Raw genomic sequence first — 24,763 nt, forward strand, 5'->3', positions numbered from 1 at the left:
CTTGTGTTTGAAAGCTGTAACTGTAAGGGCACCCCCTTCCCCCAAGGATGAAGTCACTGACATGGGGTCCGCATCTGGTGGAAACTGACATTTGTGGAAAAATGTGTCTATGATTGTGCCATCTGATGCCAGCTGATGAGAAATAATGAAGAAACAAAAGCAACATATTAGAATAACACAGTGAATGTATACATCTCAGCAAAATCTGCAAATCTAAGATGAAACACCATCCTTTATAAGCCACATGTCCACAGTTTTATTTTTTTTTCATGTCTCCTACTCTTAAGAATCAGTGCTGCTCTCTTTAAGCAGTAAACAACTGTCATTTTATCAGATTGTCTTCGATGTTTAAAGAACTGGAGCAGTGGTAACACGTGTTAGTAAAGGCTCAAAATGGCTATGAATAATGAATTTATTCAGTACTAATTCAGAGGTTAATACCCCCCCCCCCCCCCCCCCAATATTAGCCTAGGTATAACATGGTATCGAATCACAAAGAAGAATCAGTGTTACTGCCCCTCCATACTGTGCAGGTAGCCCACTCTATGCTTTTGCTTACCTTTTCAGCAGAAACCTGTATGAGGTTATGTGACGAGGTGACAATCACTTGCTCTGGTGAGAACGCACTCACATCCACTGTGAACATGTATGTGTCTCCAAGAGTGCACATGTCCCCCTTTAAAGAACAGATATGAGCACAGTTCTGCTGTGACAGTGCAAATCACACACTGCTGTGTACCTGACTTGCAGCTCTATTACTGTATTGTATGTCCAGTGTTAAACGTTTGCTGAACAAGCAAAAACTGAAGGCAGTCTACATAGCAGTAAGCAGCATACATGTTTAGTAAGCTGTGGAAAGATTCCTTTAACTCACCTTTGGATCATCTCTTGACATCATGGTATTTTTTTTCTTATTAGTTGAACAAATGAAATATTGTTTTTCTCCTTGTATCACAAAATACCACACAACAACAGCCTAATGCTTCATTAGTAGCTTCACACAAGGCCTTCTCCAAAAACCCATCGCTGAGCCACACATGTCCCTTTATGTCCCTTATATAGTAGACTGCTGCTTGAGTGGCATAGCTGTGAATATGGGTGAGGTTATGATGTCTGGGTGTAGTATTTGTCACACACAAGGGAGATCAACTTGTACAACTAATAATATCCCAGGTCAGAAGATTGACAAGAATGAGATACTGGATTAGAAACTACAAATTACAAATAAAAGGGGGGGAAATGTCTTCAGGGGATATTTTGCAAAACAGGTGTTCTCAGTTCGCCAGTTGAGAGCTGAGCACTGCCCAGCCAAAAAAAAAAAAAAGCCCATCTCTCGTTGAACAGGGGAGAGAGAGTTTGGCCTTATCTGGCTAGCTAAGAAATCCTGCTTTATGAAATAGCCTCAAGCTTAGCAACACAACAAAAATAGAGTTGTGTATTAGCTGGAGAACTGACGTGACATTCTAGGCCTTCTCTAACCACAAGTGTTAATCATCACATCTCCTCTAATTAAGCTTAAGTTGTTGGACCACTTTCATAAACAGATAGGAATGATTATGCATGGTGTTTCCATTATTCCACTATGATATTCTGGATGGCATTTCTAGCATGATTTTACAAAGTTCATAAAGTATTTATGCTGAAAAATTATATTTCCCTCGATTTAATAAATTGTTCCCTCAAATTGCCAATCTGATCAATGCATTGTTTATTTTTTGCTTAGCCGCTTTTTACACTGAATGAACAATTTATTAAATTGAGGGAACCGATTTTTAAATCAAGTAAATTAATTATTTTTAGCTAGTTATTTAAATGAGGGGATTGATAAGTCTCTAAATATCATTTTTGGATTTTTTGGGGGGCTCCGGGAAATGTATGTTCTATGAGGACTTTTATTATGAAGGGTCGTTGTGGGAGTAACGGCCATTTTGTAGAAGGAGTGACTTCTAACTTCACCACCGATAGGAAACACCTTCCGTTACCGAGTTCACCGGATCGCTCAGGCGGGCTTTTCTTTATGTGACAGAAGCGCAGATTTAAACACGCTTTCATCCACTAAACACACACACACACACACACACACACACACACATTCTCTAACGTCACCTAAAGACACCCTCGTCTATTTGACCTTGTGCTGAGAGGAGCCTGCGCCTGGCCAGGCACAAAGCAAGGCCGCCAGCATGAAGCTCACTGACAATGTTCTGCGGAGCTTCAGGGTCGCGAAGGTTTTCCGAGAGAATTCCGACAAGATCAACTGCTTCGACTTCAGCTCGAACGGCGAGACGGTGATCTCGAGCAGCGACGACGACTCGATAGTCTTATACGACTGCCAGGAGGGAAAGTGAGTGAACGGCGGTGTCCGTGCCCTGTTTATAGGCAGGCTGGTGGGCGGATTTCCGCGCTGCGGGTCCCTGAGGCCTGCTGCTGCTGCTGCTGCTGCTGCATAGAGCCTCGGCATCGAGTAGATTAGCTACACGACGTGCTCCTGCTAACGGCGGGCTATCTAACATGCTGTGGAGGCGTGGCTGGAAAGCCTACACTAAATTCAGTGTGGAGTGACATGCAGTTGGCGTTTGTTTAAAAAGACCCTCAGTGAAACTCTTAAACCAGTTTAATCGGACTTGTTATTTTTAACATTATCTAGCTGGCTAATGCTAGCGGAGACAGACGCTTCTGCCGGCCTCCTGACCCGCCTCAACTACGAGCGCCTGCTGTTGGTTCAGGCATGGAGTCCTTCTCCCTGATCACTGCTCTGTTTACCACGAGGAGAGCATGTCCATACCTAGTTCATGCAGAGTGGTATCCTAGGGCAGGCAGCTTGTAGGGCTTTCTAGATGATGGGATGGTTTTACTACAGAAATACTGTAGACAGATTAATATGCTATATAGCTAATATAGATATAGAAATATTATTTGTGTGTGTGTGTGTGGGGGGGTAGATGTAATATGATCAGTGTACTCAGCATGTTTGTAAACTTTATGAACTCTATGTTTTTATAGATGCCTTGATCAAAGTTGGTGCTGTCAGTTTGTTGTCATTTACCTAAACAAGCCTTTTTCTTCTCAAACAGACCCAAACGGACACTGTACAGTAAAAAGTACGGCGTGGACCTCATCAGATACACGCATGCTGCCAATACAGTCGTCTACAGCTCCAACAAGATAGATGGTATACCGTTCTCTTGAAGCCGCTCGTGTCTTGTTGTGCATTGCATTGACTTGCTTTCTGCTTATAATGATAATCTTGCTTGCTGGTAATGCTCCCCCCCCTCAAAAATATGTTAAGCTCTTTGCCTTCTGTATGGTTGTATTCATGTTTACAGACCTGTCTGTTGTGGTGTGTGGTTTGTGTGGAAGTGTAGATAGGGTAAGTATTTGGGAACCCTTCTGTCACCGCTGTAATCAGTGACTGATCGGAGCTACCTGACTGTGCCCACTCTGGCTTGAGGTAGTTGTTTGTACAGTTTGAGGGTCTGTGATTCTGCCCTTTCAAGGAGCTAACTGTACAGACTACTGCCTTGCCCAGGGTGGTGCCAACTCGTCTAAAACTCAGCCTGGAGATTTGGAATTGTGATTGTGGTTCACATTTAGTCTTTGTTGTTAAAATGCACCTGTTTTTTGAATGCCATAAGCATGAGCAGTTTTCTCTGCAGCAGTATAAAAACCTGAAAATGTTTAACAGACTTTGCTGCATGATTTAACATTTGTTTAAGTGTACATTTTCTAACACTGATCTCCTCACTGTTACTTTGTTACTGCAGACACTATACGGTACCTGTCTCTACACGACAATAAGTACATTCGTTACTTTCCTGGACACAATAAGAGGTAAGGATTGTTAACATTAAATTAAAGCTGCTTTTATTAATCAGACTGTTCGGCTCAAGGACTCAAGACTATTCTACGGCAAGGGAGTGGGTGAAACTTACCATAGGGCAGACACTGGGCTGTTTACTACAACAGCTTTGGATATTCTGCCCATGCAGATGCTCAGCTCTATGTATTCTCTGCTTTGCAAAATTGCAAATTTACAGAACATGGTCCACCATCTGAACACACAGCTTTAATAAACATCATCTGTGAGCTAGAAGGTTAATTCTCAATGGTTGAACGTCAGAATTGTAGATTGTAAACAGACTGGATGATGTTAGCATGTAAGTTCTATAATAAACTAGCAGCTTTTGGACTTTTGACACTCTTGGAGATATATATAATATAAACACAGGCATCTGGACAGGTATTGTACGTTATGCAAAGGTGCAAAAAGGTGCATTATGGGCATAGATAATATATTACAGATGAAACGGTTGTATTTTTAAGATATTTTTAGATTTCTGCTCATTTAAAATGATATAGTAAATTCTCACAGCAATGCTCCAGAATCTATTAGAAAGCCTTCCCTGGACAGTAGACGCAGTCGCTCCAACAAAAGCTGGATAAATGCTCTTTAATTCCCTTGATTTAAGAAGAAACAATGTAGTAGCAGAAGATGCAATGTATTAGTGTCCCAATACTTTTGTCCATGTAGTGTATTTAATACTTTCATGACCTGCTTGCCTCATGTAGTCGGTGCAAAGTAGCAGTTGAGGTTGGATAATTGCCTTAATGCTTGTTATTCTAGTCAACAAACAGGCAGTATAGCGTAGCCAGTAAATGAGGATGAATTTATTTCACAGTGAAATATCTTTAAATATGATATTTATGTTTTACTCTGATGCAAGACAGTAGTTCATGTACCTTCCAGCATGTCTTTAAAAACAACAAATAATGTGCATTGAATTTTGCAGAGTTGTTGCACTCTCTATGTCCCCTGTTGATGATACGTTCATCTCTGGCTCGTTGGATAAAACGATTCGGCTATGGGATCTTCGGTCCCCCAACTGTCAGGTAAGCCTCATATTACCTCTGTTGTAAATACTGTGGATTTCCGTCTGTTTTATGTTGTAATGTAACATATAAGGCTGATCACAATCCTTTTTTTTTGGTCACAGGGACTGATGCATCTGCAGGGGAAGCCAGTGTGCTCTTTTGATCCTGAGGGCCTGATATTTGCTGCTGGGGTCAATTCAGAGATGGTCAAACTATATGACCTGCGGTCCTTTGACAAAGTAAGAGAGATGCATAGATATTTAGGGTGTATAAAGGGCTGTTGTAGAAACATGCCTGGTTAAAATCTGCTTCCATATTGCTTGAGATAAGGATTTTTCTTTTGAATAGCCAATATATATACAAACACAAATGTTCTTGTAATAAGTGTGGTAAAAGATTGTAAGAACATTAAAACAACATGCTCATTCTGTTAGTGTACAGTTCAATTTGCCTTTGTTAAAATTGTTCTAAAATGTCATTTTTTTTTTTTCCTCCTTAGGGACCCTTTGCTACGTTTAAGTTGCAGTATGAACGCACATGTGAGTGGACTGGCCTTAAGTTCAGCAATGATGGCAAACTCATCCTGGTCTCCAGCAATGGAGGAACACTTAGACTTCTTGATGCATTCAAAGGCGCTGTACTACATTCATTTGGGGTGAGTGCTGCAAACGTTTGCTTCAACTCCGACAGACCCACCTGATTTGTTAGATTACTCCTTTATGAAGTGCTTGATTAGCTGAATGGTGTGTGTTCAATTTTCAGTTCCAGTGTACTGGAAATGGTGATCCTTGATCCAGTTACCTTCCAGACCTGGAAGTGATCCCTGGTTTAAACCGTTGGTGTGTTACCTCTTTGCTGCCTCTGTCAAGCTCATTTGTTTATTCTGATTTATAGGGATACAACAACAGTAAAGGTGTAGTTCTGGAAGCTTCCTTCACCCCAGATTCTCAGTTCATCATGATAGGTAAGTTAAAACCTAGTGGTTATTATTTAAGAATGTTGAAGTTGCGACTCATGTTGTAGCTGTCTGTTTCATACTGTTTATACTAAATCTGTATTTGCAATGGTTCTCCAGGTTCAGAGGATGGGAAGATCCACGTGTGGAATGCTGAGAGTGGAATGAAGGTGGCGCTATTGGATGGGAAACATACAGGGCCTGTCACCTGTCTACAGTTTAACCCCAAATTCATGACATTTGCCAGCGCCTGTTCTAACATGGTGAGATGCTACCATATTACATCGTATTAGATTTGAACGTTGGCCATTGTGCCTTTTATAGTGAATTATAAGTTCTCTCATTTTTGGCATCAGTGTCATGCTCAAGATTGACTGACTACTGCAGTTGTGTGCCTTTGGACAGCCTTAAGTGGTTCCTCAATTTATAACATTTAAGGTTTGCATTTTTCTGTATTAAAAAAATAACTATAATATAAAAATAAAATATATCCACACATCATCAATCCTATTGTATGAAGAAGTCATACAAATTGTGTACAGTACAAGATACACTGTTGCTTGACTGATGCCAAAAAACTAAATTCCAACCAGTTTACTGTATGATGTTTGTATTTTATATAAAGCCATAAATCAAGTTACTCTACAAAGCAGATTTAGTTGCTTTGTAGAGTAACCCCCCCTCTTTCTGACTAACCTCACTTCTTACTTTTGCAGGCATTCTGGTTACCCACTATTGATGACTGAGGAGCTGAGCTCTTATCTCCATTTTCAGTTTGAGCAGTTGCTCCACTCCAGCAGAGGGCAGCACTGCCTCTAGCTTTTTGGAGTAATTGTGGGACGTGTGTATTGTAAATAGGTTGACCATGAGGTCAAATTGTATTCTTTGTTCATTTTATACTTATTAAACAATGTTCTTTTGTACATCTGTGTAATTTTGTTTGTAATGTTTGATTGCCCTTAGAAGCTTTAGCTGTCAAATGGCAGAAGACAAGAATATGCAGCCTGTTGAACGGTCTGTGAGACAAGCTTGATGTTATGTATACAGCTCCTGCTTAACTGGAAATACAATCAAAAAGCTGCTTTTATTAAACCCACCCCTGCCTGAATAAATGAGCGGTTGATCGTAGGTTTAGTGTTACTCTTCTGTATCAGTGATGTTATGAGAATGTCATGTCCTGTTATGAACAAAACTGTTTAACAGTACATGGTCCAACAATCAGCACTATACAGATATTTATACTGAATCAGTTTTTAGTTTCTATTTGAATCTGAATCATCAAATCAAAACAATCTGATCTTTTGAAAATGTATTGTTTTATTGTATTTTTCTGATAAATTCTAATCCATCAAACAATGATTTGAAACGAGCACTTCAGTGAAAAGGTCTGAGTGTGAGGTGGGGGGTTGTCCTAGTTCCTGTCCTGGTTAAAAAAGCCCAAATGTCCTCACATCCTTTCTGTATTTACATTCAGAGCAAAAGCATTTTCTTGACCGCAACAGCGAGCAGAGATCCAGGCAAAGGAGCCAAATTCAAAACCCTGGCGCTGGCCTACAAGGCCAAGAACAGACCAGCCCCTCCGGACTTGATGGTGATGGTCTAAAGCCGATCTGCACAAGGAGCCCCTCGAGCTTCAGGTACAGCTCGGCTCGACCCGCCATCCTTTAAGATCCACGTTAGACAAGCGTCCAGGCTTTTTTCTGTCCTGGTACTGAAGTGGTTGGACAAACTTTCCCTGGGGGTCCTTCACTTCGTCTTTAAACGCGGACTGAAGACCCTCCTCTTCCGAGAGCACTTGACTAGGATGACGGACGAATGACTTTATTAAGGTTAATTAAGGTTTATTAACATGTACTAACGTTTTGCCTGGCACAATCCGATCACATTAAACCACTCTCCTTATACTTTTATTAAATGTAAATAAACTCCGATCGCAATGCATCGTGTTGCTCTCTGTGGATCAACCCTCCACACAGAGCAAGGCAGCTGAGAGCTCATAATGGAGCTGAGATTGAGTGCAGGTGAGAACAGTTAGTAATTAGGGGACATGGGGAAGTGGCTTGTGATTGGAGGACTGACGAGACGTTAATATCATGTGGTCTTCCGTGGAATTCTGGGAGATGGAGTCCAAACGGGTCAACAGGGTCGGCAGGTGAAAGAGCGTGATAAATAACTTTGAATATCCCTGAAATTCCCTGTCTGGATTAACTGGGATGTTTGTGGAGAATTAACATTACATTTACAGAGACATGTTGATTAATATAAATATTAATATTCTTCAATATTAAATATGATTTGACCTTTTTTATCTTTTTTATCACCAGGAACAGTAAACCCCAGAACATTTAAATGCAGCAGGTGGTATCAGAACCAAGGAAAGGGGCTAGGAGGAATACAGTAGAAATCAATGTAATAAGGAGCTTCTTTCTGTGTTGAATCTGATCCAGGTCTTCCAGTAGGTTCTGTGACTGCGGCACAATTATCATACTAGTAAACATAGGACAACTACCAGGACTGCCTACAATGTCCAGGATTAGGCTTGCTCCCCCTCTCTGAAACTGGTCCAAAGACTAATGAGCTTGAAAAAGATACATAGGCAGTACTGTATACAGCCCTTTATCATAAGAGTGAATAACAAAGAATAGTAGGGTTATTAAACGGTCACATTCTTTACTAAGGTACATGAGGGAAAACAAAGGGCCGAGGGGCACATTTCCTCAAGTACTACCAATACCCCTGAAGGTAAGCGTCTGTGTGACATCTTTTACCTCATATTGAACCTGCAAATATGTGCATCTTGACTCCTCTACAGCACTCGCAAGTTAGCTGTGTGAATTCTCAACTTTGTCTACTCTCACACCCTCTCACACCCTGCTGGTGTTTGTTGGAGAACACTGGGTCAGTATGCTCTGAGCTTTCAGCAGTGTTAACACATTTGCATTCCGATGTAATCTTAGGATGTGCTTAGGAGTTTGCCCGGCTGAGGCCTTGGACTCATGATCCAGGTCCCAGGTGAGTGTTCAGCGCAGTTCCCTAACGTCTCTTGGTGGCTCCTTGTGTAAAAGGCTGGGGTGGTGGTGGCAGTGGCAGTGGGGGGAGGGAAAGCTGTTACCCAAGGCCAGGCACACCAAGCCTGTGGCTGCTAAATTTGGGGCAAGCGGGATCGGGTTCCTTCAGCAGGCACACACAATCCTGCCCTAGTTACAGGACCTCTCTCTCTCTCTCACACACACACACACACACACACACACATACACGCACACATAGATAGGTCTCACATGTTGCCTTGTCTTAAAAGGTGCAATCACCCCAGCTCTCTTGCTTCATACTGTTACCTCAAGTCCTTATCCCACCCCGGAAAGCCTTGATCTAGTTCTTACCTTTGCTTTTGGACGTCATTAGTGCGGTGAAGATCTTCCAGGTGACCCTCATCTGCCTCTACGCCAGGCTTCAGCTTTTTATCCCCAGACTGAGTGCTCCTGGGCGGGTAGACATACGGACCCGCCATGTTTCTGGTTCTGGTGGTGACGGATGAGCTGAGGCAGTTCCTGGTGAAGGCGAGGAGCGGCACAGGCCGTCTTATCCAGGTGCTGATCCGGGACGGTGAGTAAGCCCCAGCGCCCCTACAGGGGCAGGCAGCTATCAGCTTCAGTGATAACCTAATCATAATAATAATAACAATTATAATTACACATTCTTTTGTGCATTTCTTAAACCCATTGATGTATTTGTTTTATTTAACCTTTCGTTGACCCTTTTAGACTGCAATGATCTGTACGGGCCCGCATTCTCATAACTGTGCATAACTCATATACTGTCACTGTCCAATGAAACCATGTATGTCTATTTTTGTTTTTTATACATTATTAGAAGGCAGATGCTGCCCTTTACATTGTGAAAGCTGACCAATAGAAACGACCTACAAATTATTCAGAATATTGAAAGTTACCAACTATTTTTGACCTTCTCCTGTAAAGAAAATTATTTTTAATTGCTTTAAATAAATAAATAAATACAGTTCAAAGGTGAATGGACACTAAAAATATTAAAATAAATCTGAACAAATAATAAAACTAAATAAAATCAGGAGATAAAGGTCAAACAGAGAAGGGAGAATAGTGTGGAGTAAAGGAGAAGGACTGGAGATTCAGATGATGAAATTGAGAGAGAGATTGCAGTTAGTTACAGAGTTTGGAAGCTGGAGCATTGAATGACTGGTCGCCCTGTGAGAAAGACAGTTGTGTGCCAAAGGATCTAATAGTGCAGCTGGGGGGTGCAGGGATGAACGGGTTCAGTGAGGTACGCAGGGCCGACACCATGAAGGGCTTTAAATGTTAGAATGAGCGGTTTGTACTTCAGAGTGGTTTAAAGGCAGGAGGTACAGACATGACGAATGGGGTGCTGCAAAGTGAAAGGCAGTCGAGACGGAGTTGAACTTTATTGTTGTTTACTGTCATCAGGTTAAAATGAGAATCTTAAGACCTCCAGCACTGTGGGAACAGATGACTGAGGCGTGTCAGAGTGGCTGTAAGTCAAATCAAGTCAAGTCAAGTCAAGTCAAGTGGGTTTATTGTCATTTCAACTACATACAGATTACACAGTGAAACGAAACAACGTTCCTCCAGGACCATGGTGCAACAAAGACAGTGCATACAAAACACAAGTGCAACACAATACAAGTGCGGACAGACAACACAACACAGTAAAGACAGAGGATAATAAATAATGACGGTAGTGTGCAAGTTGTGCGATGTGCAATAAATAGAGTCCAGTGAGGTTGTAAAGTTATTAGTGCAAATGCTTGTGCAAAAAATGCTTCCCATGTTATCTGGGGTAAATGGTTGGAAAGAGAGAGAGAGGGAGAGTGTACATGTACCAGAAAGATATCAGTTCAGAAGTTGAGTTGTGTTGAGGAGTCTGATGGCTTGGGGGAAGAAGCTGTTGCAGAGTCTGGTCGTGTTGGACCGGTAGTGAATGCCTTGAGGACGTACACTGTGGTTGCACTTGGGAAACTGCTGCTTTCATGTCAATCCAAAGGTTTTGTTGACGTGTGATCCAAGCGTGTCCTTGAGTACAGCTTTTCAGTAAACATGACACAGCACTGACACACACACAGACACACACACACTGTTTGAAGTCCATTATCAGTAAATGAAACCAAGCCTGAAAAACAATAACTTGTATATCACTGCTGTCATGCAAAACCTTGTATTTCCAAAACAGCAACTTTACAGGAGAAGTAAAAATCTTCTTACCATTCAAATGAAGTCAAAGTAAAAGTCATTTAGGAGCATTTCTATTGGTTCTTTCGTCATGAAATTTTAATACAATATAAAGATCAGACAATTTTAAAATGTCATGGTTAAAAAACAACAAAAATGGAAATACAAGGTTTTGGCGAGAGTGAAAAAATTCTCAACTTATCATTTACTGAAAAAACACCCTTATTAGTTAAGAGCACGATGGGAGCCCCGTTTCTTATTTCTAACATGTCATTATTGATTAATTTGATAATGTTGTAATGTGCATTCAGGCCCACAGGTATGAAAAAGCCGGCCTGTTTTCTGCAGTGTAATGTTTGAGTTTCAACATGGCTGAGATGAAGCAATACACAGGAAAGGGGAAAAATATATTTCACAATATATTTTGACCTGATGATCATGAGGGAAGTCAGGTGATGCATTAGTTGACACTGAAGCTGATTGGCCCATAAGGAATTTACTTTATACAGGAGTGTCTGTAGTATGACAGATTTACTGTTGCAATGTGTGTGACTCTGTGTGTGTGTGTGTGTGTGTGTGTGTGTGTGTGTGTGTGTGTGTGTGTGTGTGAGGGTTTCCAGTATCCAGTGAAATGTTAGCCTACTATCAGATGACATGACTCAGTTGCTAGGACAGGATAGGACAGAACAGACAATTACATTTGAGTGAGCTCAGCTTACCTTACAGCCGAGTCATTTCTGTTTATGTGAGCCTGATTGGTCGTGTTTTTATGTGCAATGATTCACGTGTATAATTATAACAGTGGATCTGACCACTGATCTGATCTGTCTGTCACCTCTCACTCTGTGTATATGCCTGTGTGTGAGTTTGTGTGTAAATATCTGTATGTATAATTAGTTCCGTTCTGTGTAGAAGAGGTATATACTACCAATGGTGAGTTTTTAGGATCAGGCTGATATCGGCCCAAACCTAAAGCCAGACAGGATACAGTCCTGTAGCAAATCTAGTCTGAAATAGTACACACTCACGACCCTGTATGATGTCATGATGTTGGCAGTGTTAGAGACAGTCATGTTTCAGAATAGTGCTACAGCGAAAACAGACCCACAGGGGACAAAGTGGTATCAGCCAGAACAATAGTACCACTGACAGGTGAAGTGAAATACACTGATTATCTTCATCTACAGTGCCATCTGTCGAGGGTTGGGATATATTAGGGAGCAAATAAACAGTCAGTTCTTGAAGGTGATGTGTTAAAAGCAGGACAAATGGGCAAGCACAGGGATCTGAGACACTTTGACAAGGGACACATTGTGGTGGCTAGATAACAGCAGGCATTGGGTCTTGTGGGTTTTTTCTGGTATGCAGTGGTCAGTACCTATCAAAAGTTGTCCAAGAACCACACCACAGGGTGCCATCCATGGAGGCCCCACCTCACAACTTACAGGACTTAAAGTATCTGCTGCTAACATATTGGTGCCAGATACCACAGGACACCTTCAGAGGTTTTGTGGAGTCCATGCCTCAAATGGTCAGCTCTGTTGTGGTGGCACATGGGAGACCTACTCAATATTTAAAAAGGGGGGTGCTAATGTTCTGGCTGATCGGTGTGCTGTTTACTTGGTTCTAAATGTTAAAAACATGATGTGAACTCTTTAAACCAATCGGCTATATTGTAAACCAACGTGTGTCTCCTGTTGGACTGATAAACAGTGCATGGATGTGAGCACACACAGCCTTGCGGATGGCCATTTACAGTGTAACTGACAGAAATCCACTAGCTAATAGTGATGTTAGCGATTTGTGGACGAAGCATCTGAGACTTAGAATGGTTTCATGTTCTGGCTACTCACATGCTAGTCAAACAGAGTGTAAAGGGGTAAAATGTCTCTCTGACAGGATGCCAGACAGAGTGTCAGACTTTTGCATTATCATATTGCACACACAGTGATGGTCAGACATTTAATTCAGTGCTATCAGATGATCTGCTGCTGAAATAGGAAATGCCCAAATTTGTGCTCTATTCTGTATGTAATACACTATTTTGGGAGTCTGCTATTGTGTAATGCTGTCTGAAATATACACTATATCATGGTTCACTCCTTAGCTTGTTTGCTGTATAGTGAGCAGATTGAGCAGATGAAATGTAGGGAAAATAGTAGCTTCACAGACCTATTTTCATGTATTTAGTTACAAAAGGTAACTACTGTTATAGAGTGGTGAGCAAGCCTGTGTAATATCAGTGTACTAGTGTGGAAGAAAAAAACATTAACTTTCAGTGGAAGTCAAGGTAAAGGATTCTACTTCATTTAGGAGCATTCTATTGGTCCATTTATCACAGTATTTTGACACAATATGAATATTCATAACATTAGTACCACCTGTCTAATACTGAGTAGGTCCCCCTTGTGCCACCACAACAGATCTGACCATTCAATGCATGTCAGCAGCAGGTCCATTAAGTCCTGTAAGGTGTGAGGTGGTGCTCTGTGTGCTACTTTAGACTCTCTTTCTACATCTTGTGTGTGTATATGTGTGTGTATGTGTGTGTGTGAGAGAGAGATGTCTGGGCTTGTTTTGGTTGTCTCCTGTTCGATGCATGTCGGCCAGTGGGCTGCCATTTGGACGCAGATATTTTCAGCGTGATTCAGTCAGAGAAGCTGGCCAAAGCGGTCATAAGTCTTACAAATGGTCGAGCTCATCAGTCACATGCATAACTGGTAGCTGATTGGCTGGAGACATGGGGAATGTGGTCTACCGTTGTTTGGGGTCCATATACCAGCACTTTGGTGAACAGTAACATAGAAAGAATGGCCAGTCACTCTGAGCACCCTGGATTAGTCGGTAGTTTTATTATAGCTGCTATAGGCCATATATGTCTTTGTGCCGATCACTTTCTGCATGTTTGTCTGCATGTGTGTGTAGTTAAATAAATGGCTAATGGAAAGTATGCATCTGTGCTGATAGCCGGAATGTGGGCAGGCCTAGAATAGCCTTTGCTGCAAAAGACAGTCAGGAAATCCCCCACCAAGGTCATATTGGTGTGTGTGTGTGCTCATGATGTGCACACTATTGACACATCTTGTCCTCATTCAGTGGCTATTTTGGTGAAGTGTAAATTCTCACAATCAATCTACACAATTTTAAGATGCTTTAAATCATCAGGCCTCGGCAACAGCAGCACTGGTCTGTTGCAACCTCATAACAAGTTATTACCCAATATAGACATTGGGGTAATGACAAATAAAATGTAAGGGTTTTTTTTGGTAGAGGGGTTTACACAATTGCAAGAACACAAATCACTTTGAATCAACATTAATTCAGTTCAAGCCAAATGAAAACCAGGACAGATTTTTAAACATGAGGTGCTGAAGAGATAGGTTGGTGGGTAGGTAGGTAGGTCACAGTAATACAATACAATAATTACAATAATAACAATAAATAGAATAAATGTAAAAAAAAATATGCATTTGAACCAACTGGAGATGAAAAGCAGTGCAGTTATAAAGAATAAATAAATGAATAATGTACAGGAGGAGATTAATAGAGGAATTAACAGATTAATAGAGGGAATTTAACTGAATGAAGGTTCTTCTAACAGACTGTTTGGTCTATGAGTCTATGATTCTGATCCCTTCCCTTCTTTTGCTTTTGCCTGTCCCCTAAAACATCTACCCTAAGCATGAATCCCCTTTAATCTCCCAATTGCCCCATCTATACAAGTACATGCATTGTACTGATTGATACATCTGATCTGACTGACACATCATACATATGTATGACCTTTCAAAAACAGTAAATGTTAATATTATGCTCTCAAAAATCAAGGTACTACAAAAAGGTATATGGCTTTCAACGCACTTAAAGAACCATGTTTGTAAAAAAGAAATTGTGTGTTTAAACATTTAAACTGGTCAGGAACCTTTACATCAATTTTCACATACACATACATCTCCTTTTCAAAAAAGGTTCTGAAGGGAACCAAACCTGTGAATTGCTAGACTAGAAAGACAATCACCTCTACCAAACATTTCCTGTCACAGCAAATAAGATTAGCACAACATCAGGGAGGAATTCTGAAAAATTCTTTCCTGCAATTGTGTTTAGTTTCATCAGTATTTCTGGGATGTCTTGTGCGCACAGTGCTTTTCAGGTCAGGCCACAGCATCTTGATAAGGTTAAGGTCAGGACTTTGACTAGGCTATTCCAAAACACAAATGCTCTTCTTTTTCAACCATTCTTTAGATGATTTGCTTGTGTGCTTTGGCTCGTTGTCTTGTTGCCTCTTCAGCTTGGGGTCATGGGCTGCTGCCCTTTTAATCTCCAGTAAACTGTTTTAATACACCTTTGAATTCATTGTTCCCTCAATGATCACAAGGAGTCACAAGGTTCTGAGGCAGCAAAGCAGTGCTAAACCATGATGCTCACTTTGTCATGACATAAACAGTACAACTCTCTGTGTGTTAATAGTTTAGTTAGACTGTGTTTGTCTGTAATTGCATATTAAACAATATAAATGACAAAAGATCAACCCTGAAAAAACAGAGGCAGCAGACTAGACATGGTAGTGTGCTAGCATGTTCTAAACAAGCTAAATATTAAGGAAACATCATAGCTATCAACAACTAATGTGAGCCACTGCATTATCTCACCAGTCACAGCTGTGACCATTCACACATTTACACCTCCTGTGAGCATGCTATAACGTAGCTGTACTGTCCTGTTAGGATATTAAATATGGACCCTTATGTGTCCCAAATATGGCAGTTGTGTCTGTATTACAAAACGTTTCGAGACTTTATTTAGGAACAGCTTTGATTCAAATGGCTCTAGACCATTTAGACCACCCAAATACCAACTTTCATATAAAATCCAGACAACCTATAATGTCATGTAAGCATGGCTGTGACCTACTGTGACCAGTAGGACTAGGTTGAAGGTTGACTAAAAGGCATCAAGCTTAGGGGTGTCCACAGACTGAAAAGCAGGGAATAGGAGCTTGTGATGATTTCAGGAAAGAATTACTTTTAATAGGCTGCAGGAGTTAATTAGTGCCTGCAGACAACTTGTGTACGTGCATGCACATATAATCTCTGTGAAGAGTGTAAAATGAGACAGAGGACATGAAGTGACTGTCAGAACTAGTATATTATGTCACTTTAGATGTGATAATCTGTGCCACATGATTTGAGCTTAACATTTTCTGTTGATTTTTCTAAATATAAACAGTATGCTATATGACTTCCAAATGTGTCAACTGCTTGAAAAATGATAAAAGAAGAAATGACAAAAAGAAGTGTAGACAAAAACAGTGCAGTATATCCAGGAGGGTCCTACATTCATTTAATTTCTTTATTAATTTATTTGAAATTTATTTATATATTTACTTATATTTATTGTAAATAGAGGCAGTGTATAGCTGTATCCTAAAGCTAATTATCTGGGGCACAAATCCTTGTTTGACTGTGAGTATTTTCAAACCTCTTCTTAAATAAGCTCAATATTTACAGTTAACATCCAGTAACTGTACGTACTAGCATATCTAATCAGTCCTTCATTAAATGATATCAGGAGAGCTGCTGGTGACATTGAACTAATCAATACAGTGGCCAGAGTTCACAGATAAGTCCGCAATCAGATCTGTGTTCTTCCTAACTGTGTTGTTCTAACCAACATATCAGCAGCTTCACAGAAAACAGCACATTGTTGTTAATTTTTACTGTTGATGGAACTTAACCCTTTGCAGAGAATAGCAATGGCCTAAAAGCTGCCCCTCTGATGGTAATATAGAGAGAATAGCATCTCTGTCATTGCTGCTAAAAGCCGCATCACTGCTACTGCACTATGTAACTTTGCTGAAGTGTGTACAAGACCTCTCACGAGAGCAAATCGAATCAAATCGGCTTAAAGTGTAACCTGTAATATTATTCTATCAGGCCAGTCCAATCTCAAGTCCGAGTTATATGGGATATTGTTGAGGTATGGCAGCAGTATAAATAGGATGTTTTAAATAGTGTGTGACTGTGTTAGCAATTAGCCTTTGATATGTGCATTATGACTCGGTTTGGCTTAAAGATGCCCAGGTTTTTCTTCTTTTATTTATTTTAAATGTATTATTCATAACTGATGATGTTTTATTGTTGGGACTATAGGGGGCCCCCAAAATGCCTGTTCCCAGGTATCACTCTTCAATTTATTTGAATAGTTTGCACTTTGAAGAGTATAGAGTGAACGGCCTCTTGGACTGCGTGTGTAATATGAGCTGTTCTGTGTGTTTCAGAGCAGCTGGTGCTGGGGGCGTACCGAGATCCGTCTCAGTCCTGGGAGAAAGATTATGACCACTTCCTGCTTCCTCTGTTGGACCCTCAGGAGCCCTGCTACATCCTCTATCGCCTCGACTCCCAGAATGCACAGGGCTATGAGTGGCTCTTCATTTCCTGGTCACCTGACCAGTCTCCAGTGCGTGATGCATCTATGCCTAAACAAAACACACAGTAACGAAATCTGCTTACGAAAACATACAAGAATCTAAAATGTCCAAAGACACTATTTTTCTGTCTGTGGGTATCTTTTGCTCTTTGTAGGTCAGACAGAAGATGCTGTATGCTGCCACTCGAGCAACAGTGAAGAAAGAATTTGGAGGAGGCCATGTCAAAGATGAAATTTTTGGCAATGTAGAGGTATTTCCCAAGACTTCATTGCTCTTAACAAAATACGTATAATGAACCACCAAGATTACTGATGCAGTCTGGTACACTCAGGCCCTTTTACACATATATAGGTCCACTTACAATGTTTGCTGGACTTTATGTTCCAAAAATGTTATAGTTTTAAACAACAATTATCCAATCCTCCTAAAAACTGCAACATGCAGGACAGGGCTAAACTGTGATAGACTGAATATGTGGCGATATGTAGGGAGTTTTGTTTTGTTTTGGATTAATTGGATTGTTTTTTTTATTATGTTTTGAAACTTGAACAATATTGACCCATTATTTCACACTACTTCAATAATGAGAGCCCTTTAATGGTACCATATTTACTACTCTGTGAGTACTGTAGTGTTGCACTTTCTCTATTGTCTTATTAAATTGTGTCTGGATACAAAAGTATTAAGATCATAATGGTCAAAAGAAGATTGGTCAAAAGAAAAACGTCCCATGTGCAGAGTGAGTGCTTCCAACATTTAGAACCTGGACAAAAAATGTTGCATGTCAGAGTCAGACTAACTGTCATCATTGGAAAGTGACAAAGAAACCACCTATTGGGCTGCTGCTGTCTGTTCTTAGAAAAACAAATCAATGAATTTATTTAATATGACAAATAATATTAATGTATTCGTAAGACAGCACCCACAGAATCCAGCTCTGCTATAGTGTAAAACTGTCTTTGGAAAGATTCACATATCTGTGTTTACTCTAGAACAGCAACAGTGTGTGCTCACTGATGACATACTATAAGGGAACTCTTCCAAATGCTAACAGCATCATAGATGTGTATATTCATGTTTTTTTGAGTCTGTACACTTATGGTCTGAATTGAAAGTCCAGCTTTAGTAGTCCTGGTTCGCTTCAGTTCACTCTGTGGGCCTTTTCTGCAGCCTTATAAATTAAATTATATATTTAGTGAGTTCACTTCCTCTGTGTACCAATGCAGCGTAATTTCTAAGACTACAGTAATAATGCTAAGTCTAAATAGTTAGTCTATTATAACACGTCATAAGAGCCATAACTCTCTGTTGTGTATTTCTATCCCCATTAGGATGATGTGAGTCTTCAGGGTTACCTGCGCCATATTTCCTCTTGCTCCGGCCCTGCTCCACTCACAGCTGCTGAACAAGAGCTACAGCGAATCAAAATCACTGAGGTGATAATCCTTCCTCTTTAAGTGAATCCTCACACATCACTTAATAACAACACTGTATTAGTGACTGTAGTTCTTTAGCAGAATAGTTTGATATTAATATGTTTTAATACATCAGACCATTTAGATTGTAATGTTTCCAATATTCTGTCTTTGCAGGGCAGAGTTAAGCAGGTGAGTGTCCATTAGGTCTTGACAGGCTTTGATACTGTGTGTGTCTTCAGTTCACTTTATGCACTCCCCAGTGTAAATAACTGTGTGTCTGATCAACACTGTGTCACACTTAATTTGAAGGACAATCAATGCATTGATATAAATATTTCACATCAGAATAAAAAAAAAATCAAATTCTCTGTGTAATTAGCCAGGACATATTCTGTGTTTTAGTTACTTTTTCTCTAAAAGCACATAATATGGTAAATCATATGATGAAATACATATGATGAAATCTATGACTAACTCATTACAGAAACAGAGGAGGAAAAATACATAGGAAACATGTTTTCTTTGGGCTTTACCTGGATGGGCTTCTACAGATACAAGATTTGGGTGATCTATAGTAGATGTTTATAGTTTACAGTGTACATCATATTACTATGATTTAATAAAGCAACAGAATATGAGAGGGAGTGTGTCATCGTGAAATAACAGCACAGGCGTCTGTTAGCTGTTGTATTGGAGCTGGGGAGCCTCCGAGCATGCTAGCTATCAAGCGATGCTGCATCTGCTGCAGTTTGAAAAAAGGTGGTAGCTGGCTTTACATGTGTCAGAGGAGATATGCTAGTTTTTGCTCCTACTTTAGAGGACATTGTGATAGGGGGAGTTCACATAAACAGGGATTGGGCAATTGGCCTTTCAAATTGGGGTAAAATTATAAATAAATGATAAATAATCTGATATAAGACAAGACTGTGCAACTGTATTTCTGAACTGTGCTTATGACATGCTGGATTTGCTACTACACAACCAGCAACACACTGAGGCTTTATTATTGATGTTAATCAAATCTTACTATAGTGTCCTTCAAATAAAGTGACCTAGGAGGTGTTTGTGAGCACACAGGCTAGTATGTGAGCATGTGTGGAATGTAAGCACAGACAGCTCATCACTCTTTCAGCTTCCATAGTCTAGCATCTTTAAAGATCTGCGTGTCTCCCAGTCCTTACATCTGCTTGTGTGTGTGTGTCTCCCCCTGCAGGTGAAAACAGAGATCAATGTGGAAAGTAAGCATCAGACTTTGCAGGGCCTGGCCTTTCCCCTACAGTCAGAGGCGAAGCGCGCTCTGCAGCAGCTTAAAGAGAGATGCATTAACTACATCCAGCTGGTGAGACCACAACACACTCTAACACACTTTCTAGGAAACTCCTTGAACCCAACCAAACAATGAACTGTTAGACTTGTTGTCCAATACCGATTTTAGGGTAAAAAATGCAATCATTGATAATATACCAGCTAATATATTTTATTAATGGTAACATTTTTTACAGACCCCAGTAATTTTAGGTAAACAGTGCTTTACTCACTGACACAACCGTAGTAACTGCTATTACTGTGTATTAGACTCAGATATTTAAGCACAATGACATAAATTTTAAAATTAGTAACATTAGCCTACTGACCTCAACTCAGAATGCAAACAGCTTTTATCTTTATGGGATGTCTGGTATGTGTTCATGTGACGGTCAGGCAATGACCCCCTGGCGCTTGACACTAGTATGCTATGTTGTTGTTAGAAATAGCCCACACTACATAGACAAAAGTATTGCGACACCTGCTCACTCATTGTTACTGGAGCACCAGTGCTGGGGGGGGGGGGGGGGGGGGTGTTAATACACTTCTAGCCCTCACCACCATCTGCTCCAGACAGTCCTATTGACAATTCTTCTCTACAAGGACTAGACAAGCTGTGTTTGTAATGAGTGCAACTCAAAGTAGCTAAATGCATTTATTAGAAAGGGGTGTCCAAAAACATTTGGATATATTTTGTATTATTATTATTATTTTTGGGGTTAAACCTTTAACCCTATGTATTTCCATCATGAGGTTTATTATTCTGTAAATGCCTAGAGTTAATCTTAAATCCTAAGCATGATCTTAACTCTCATATCTACTGCTCTGCGTGCTTGTGCATACTGCATCAGAGGTTGGACACAGAGAAGGAGACGATTGAGCTGGTTCACACTCGGCCCACAGAGACGCGCGACCTGCCCTGCAGGATCCCCACAGACACTCCCCGCTACCACTTCTTTCTCTACAAACACACCCACGAGGGAGACTACCTTGAGTTTGTGGGTACGAACCAGAGCCCTCAATGCAGCCTCATATACTACCTCACAAACTATCATTCAAAAGTCTGCAATCAGTGTTTTCTCATATAAAAGCAATTTGTACAACTTCACAAGAGTGTCATCTGTAATCAGCTGTATAACAAAAGTGATTATTCCAACGACCCTCTCTCTCACTCACACATACTCTGATCTTAGTGTTCATCTACTCGATGCCGGGCTACAGCTGCAGCGTTAAGGAAAGGATGCTGTATTCCAGCTGCAAGAGTCGGCTGTTGGACGAGGTGGAGCGGGACTACCACTTAGAGGTGGTCAAAAAGGTACAAAAACACTGCCTGCACTGTACTGCTCACTCTGTATCTCACTTCTGGTCCTTAAGCTTCTAAATATGGTGGCCTAATAGGCCCTGAAGATGAGGGGAGCGCACTGAACTGATATTCTGACACAAAAGAAGAGGATAAAGTATGCAGTGTGTTAACATTCAAATCAGAGAAGCAGCACTGTGGTGAAGAATCTACCTTAAATTCACTTCATTGGAGCTTGTTATCACAGACAGTACACAACTGTTGCATGTGTTTCTCAGCAAATCAGCCACAGAAAGTTAAGAGAACTGATTAAACAGTTGGAAAAAAGTTGGATCAGGGAGGTAACAGGAAGACAAACAGTAAAGAAACCCGCTGATAAGTATGTATCTTTACTGTCAACGAAGCAAATGCGACCTGTACTGTTATTACTTGTTGGCAGCTGTTTATAGAAGACATAATAAGACCGCAGCTCTGGAAAGCTGTGAGGAAAACTCCAACACAAAGTTACAGTGAAGTAACAAAGTAACATATCTCATTAGAGAGAGAGGTATTCCCCGCACAGCTGTTCCTCCTCTACAATCTGCAGTGCACTAAGTCAGATAAACTTTTGGTTTAAAAGGTTTTTACACACTAAACTCTAAACCTTGCATGTGTCATGTGTACTTTGTCCATGTCAGAACAAAATGTTTCCATGATGATAGGAAATTATGAACAGTCTGATTTTGTGGGAACATTCTCTGGTCCCCACGAGGGAAAACTCTAGCAGCTTTCTAAAAGTGGACAAAAATGTCTGTTTCCAGCTCAGTTTAGTTTTAGAGTCTAGAGTAAATACAAATGAGCATGTTTTTTTAATAGGTTGCAAAAATGTTCACATTAAACATAAAGACAATAAAGACTAACCAAGTTCATTATTTACCTTCATAGACGTCAGGCTCGTATCCAGAGTTTTTAGTTCCATTATTAAAGTGAATGTAGCATTAGAAGTCTTGGCTAAAGTCTCTTGTTGGTATTGTTTGATTCCCAGTCTGCCACATAGAAGGGAATATGATATATGAGGGTATATCAGTATCAAGTATTTGTGACAGTGCTACTTTGAGAATAATGTCCACATGTTTGTGATGTCAGCACTGATCAGCACTAGGGCAGCACGATATTGGGGAAAAAACAATATATATATATTCTGTTTATGGATTTGGTCATATAAAAAATATAGGAATTTTCATCAGAAGACAATGAGCCAACCTGTCACAATGTTAATAAACCACTTTGTGTATCCAAGTCTGGAGTATAATATATATAAATAAATAAATAGACAGTGCCTCTGGTAGACTTGTCATTGAAAATGTTCCTTTCGCATCAAGCAGCAATACAGTCCTAATATTAAATTTAACTTGCCCTTCATGACATTGCATGTCAAATCACTACTTTGTGTATGAATATTATTTGTATTGATTCTAATATGTTTTTTTCCTGAGCTAATAAAACTGCTCAAGATAATGAGCAAATTTTTACAGATGGATGAAATATTTGGATAACCCAGGTCACGTTATATGTGTTGTTGATTTTCTAATTGTATCTTATTTCACAGCATGTTAACTTTAGAACATTATGAGATTTGTGCTCTAAAACATGCATGTTACTAAATTGTAGTTTGTCTCCTATACTTACATGTATAGTATACCTCATTTACATTCACTCAGTAAATCAACCAAAAGTTAATTTGACCAGAGGCACTCAAACCGTTGCATGAGACACTTTTGGTCCAAGGTTGTTTTGAAACAATTCAAGTGATGGAGTGCTGATGGAGCGCTCACATCAACATAAGTTCTTTTTTTTTACACAAAATTACACATATGCCATATGAAGTGTCATTTAACTTTTGTCTTTAAACTTTTAGTGTGGATAAATGCTAAAATGATAATGCAATAGCATAGCAATAGCAACACCTGTGTGTGTGTGTGTGTGTGTGTGTGTGTGTTTCTCTTTCTCTGTGCAGTTGGAGATAGACAGTGGCGATGAGTTGACGGAGGAGTACCTGTATGATGAGGTTCATCCTAAGCAGCACGCTCACAAGCAGGCCTTTGCCAAACCCCGCGGCCCTGCAGGCAAGAGAGGAAACAAACGGCTCATTAAAGGAGGAGGAGAAAACGGAGAGAATAGCTAGAGAGAGATAGAGAGAGAAAGAACGAGAGCAGATTGTTCTCTCTGTGAATCTGGGGCTGTTTGCTGAAGCAGAACAGTCTGTCGGCTTGTGAGGAACAGGCTGGAACAGGCTGGGATTTCGTCTCCTGTTGTTTTTATTCTTTGTGATTGTGATTTTTGATTTGTACTTCTTTGGCTTGTCTTTAAGTTGTATTGAGATGACTTTCTTTGTGGCAGACTCCAATGATGCACACATCAATGAGGAAACGAGAAAACTCAGGAATTCATCATGTATTCATTCGTCTCTGTAAATTGTCCACATTCTGTCATGTATTCAGAAATATTGAGATATCGAGGTTGACAGTGAAATACCCACAAATATACTCACCTCGATCCGAGAATAAAAACCTGACACCTGCAGCCGAATCGCAGTCAGAGAGCTGGTAAACAGACAAAGTTTTTCATGGGTTTGTTGATATTTTCATGACATTTTCTATAGAAAAAGACATTTTAAGACACTTAAGACATAGAAAGTCGCTCTCTCTTCTTTCTCTCTTTTTCAAGGATGCACACACACACAACTACACACCCACATAACAGCCAAGTGAACAAATTACAATGTCAGTAGATTATTTGTGAGTTGACCAATTGGTTAAAGAGTGGACACAGCAATCCTGAACATGTCGCACTCTTGTGTATGAGTAAGACATAAGTGCTGTTTTTGATCTGTGCTACATGGCAGGTCTAATGGCATTGAAGGTCTAATCATGTGTGTACATGCTCCATTCACTCTCCTGCTGAACTCAGTTTTCTGTGTCAAACTGTGTCATTTTCTGCAAATAGCTGTTACTAATCAGTGAATTCCCAATAAAATATTTATTTATTGTTTTTCTGGATGGTGTGTATCATTGTTTTCCACATGCACAGGCATCATAGACTGATTAAAAAATCATTTACTATCTAGACACACCTTTCAGGTGCTCTCATTGCTGTTTAGTTGCATTGGCTAGAGGGATACAAAGCCCCTCAGTGTTGGGCTGTGGAGCAGTGGAACCTTCTTTGGAGAGATGGAACTCTATCCAGTACTTTTAGGCTGAGCTGGAGAGGAGTTCGTGATCT

At 40.2% G+C, this 24,763-nt stretch overlaps 2 protein-coding genes across 2 annotated transcripts; both read left to right on the top strand.

The window, feature by feature from the left end:
* Positions 1–1,676: 1,676 nt before the first annotated feature.
* Positions 1,677–6,750, top strand: wdr82 (WD repeat domain 82). The gene is made up of 9 exons (XM_072684564.1): positions 1,677–2,344; positions 3,075–3,172; positions 3,765–3,831; positions 4,791–4,890; positions 4,995–5,111; positions 5,372–5,527; positions 5,767–5,836; positions 5,948–6,090; positions 6,544–6,750. Exons 1-9 carry the CDS (start codon positions 2,184–2,186, stop codon positions 6,571–6,573), a joined length of 942 nt encoding a protein of 313 aa, XP_072540665.1. The 5' UTR covers positions 1,677–2,183; the 3' UTR covers positions 6,574–6,750.
* A 2,583-nt stretch (positions 6,751–9,333) lies between these two features.
* Positions 9,334–23,874, top strand: twf2 (twinfilin-2). The gene is made up of 8 exons (XM_072684563.1): positions 9,334–9,430; positions 17,330–17,508; positions 17,634–17,729; positions 18,811–18,915; positions 20,111–20,236; positions 21,054–21,204; positions 21,396–21,517; positions 23,499–23,874. The coding sequence occupies exons 1-8, from the start codon at positions 9,334–9,336 to the stop codon at positions 23,664–23,666; spliced, it is 1,044 nt and encodes a 347-aa protein (XP_072540664.1). The 3' UTR covers positions 23,667–23,874.
* The last annotated feature ends 889 nt before the right edge of the window (positions 23,875–24,763 follow it).

This window comes from Salminus brasiliensis, chromosome 7, assembly GCF_030463535.1.
Source record: "Salminus brasiliensis chromosome 7, fSalBra1.hap2, whole genome shotgun sequence".
NCBI classification, from domain to species: Eukaryota; Metazoa; Chordata; class Actinopteri; order Characiformes; family Bryconidae; genus Salminus; species Salminus brasiliensis.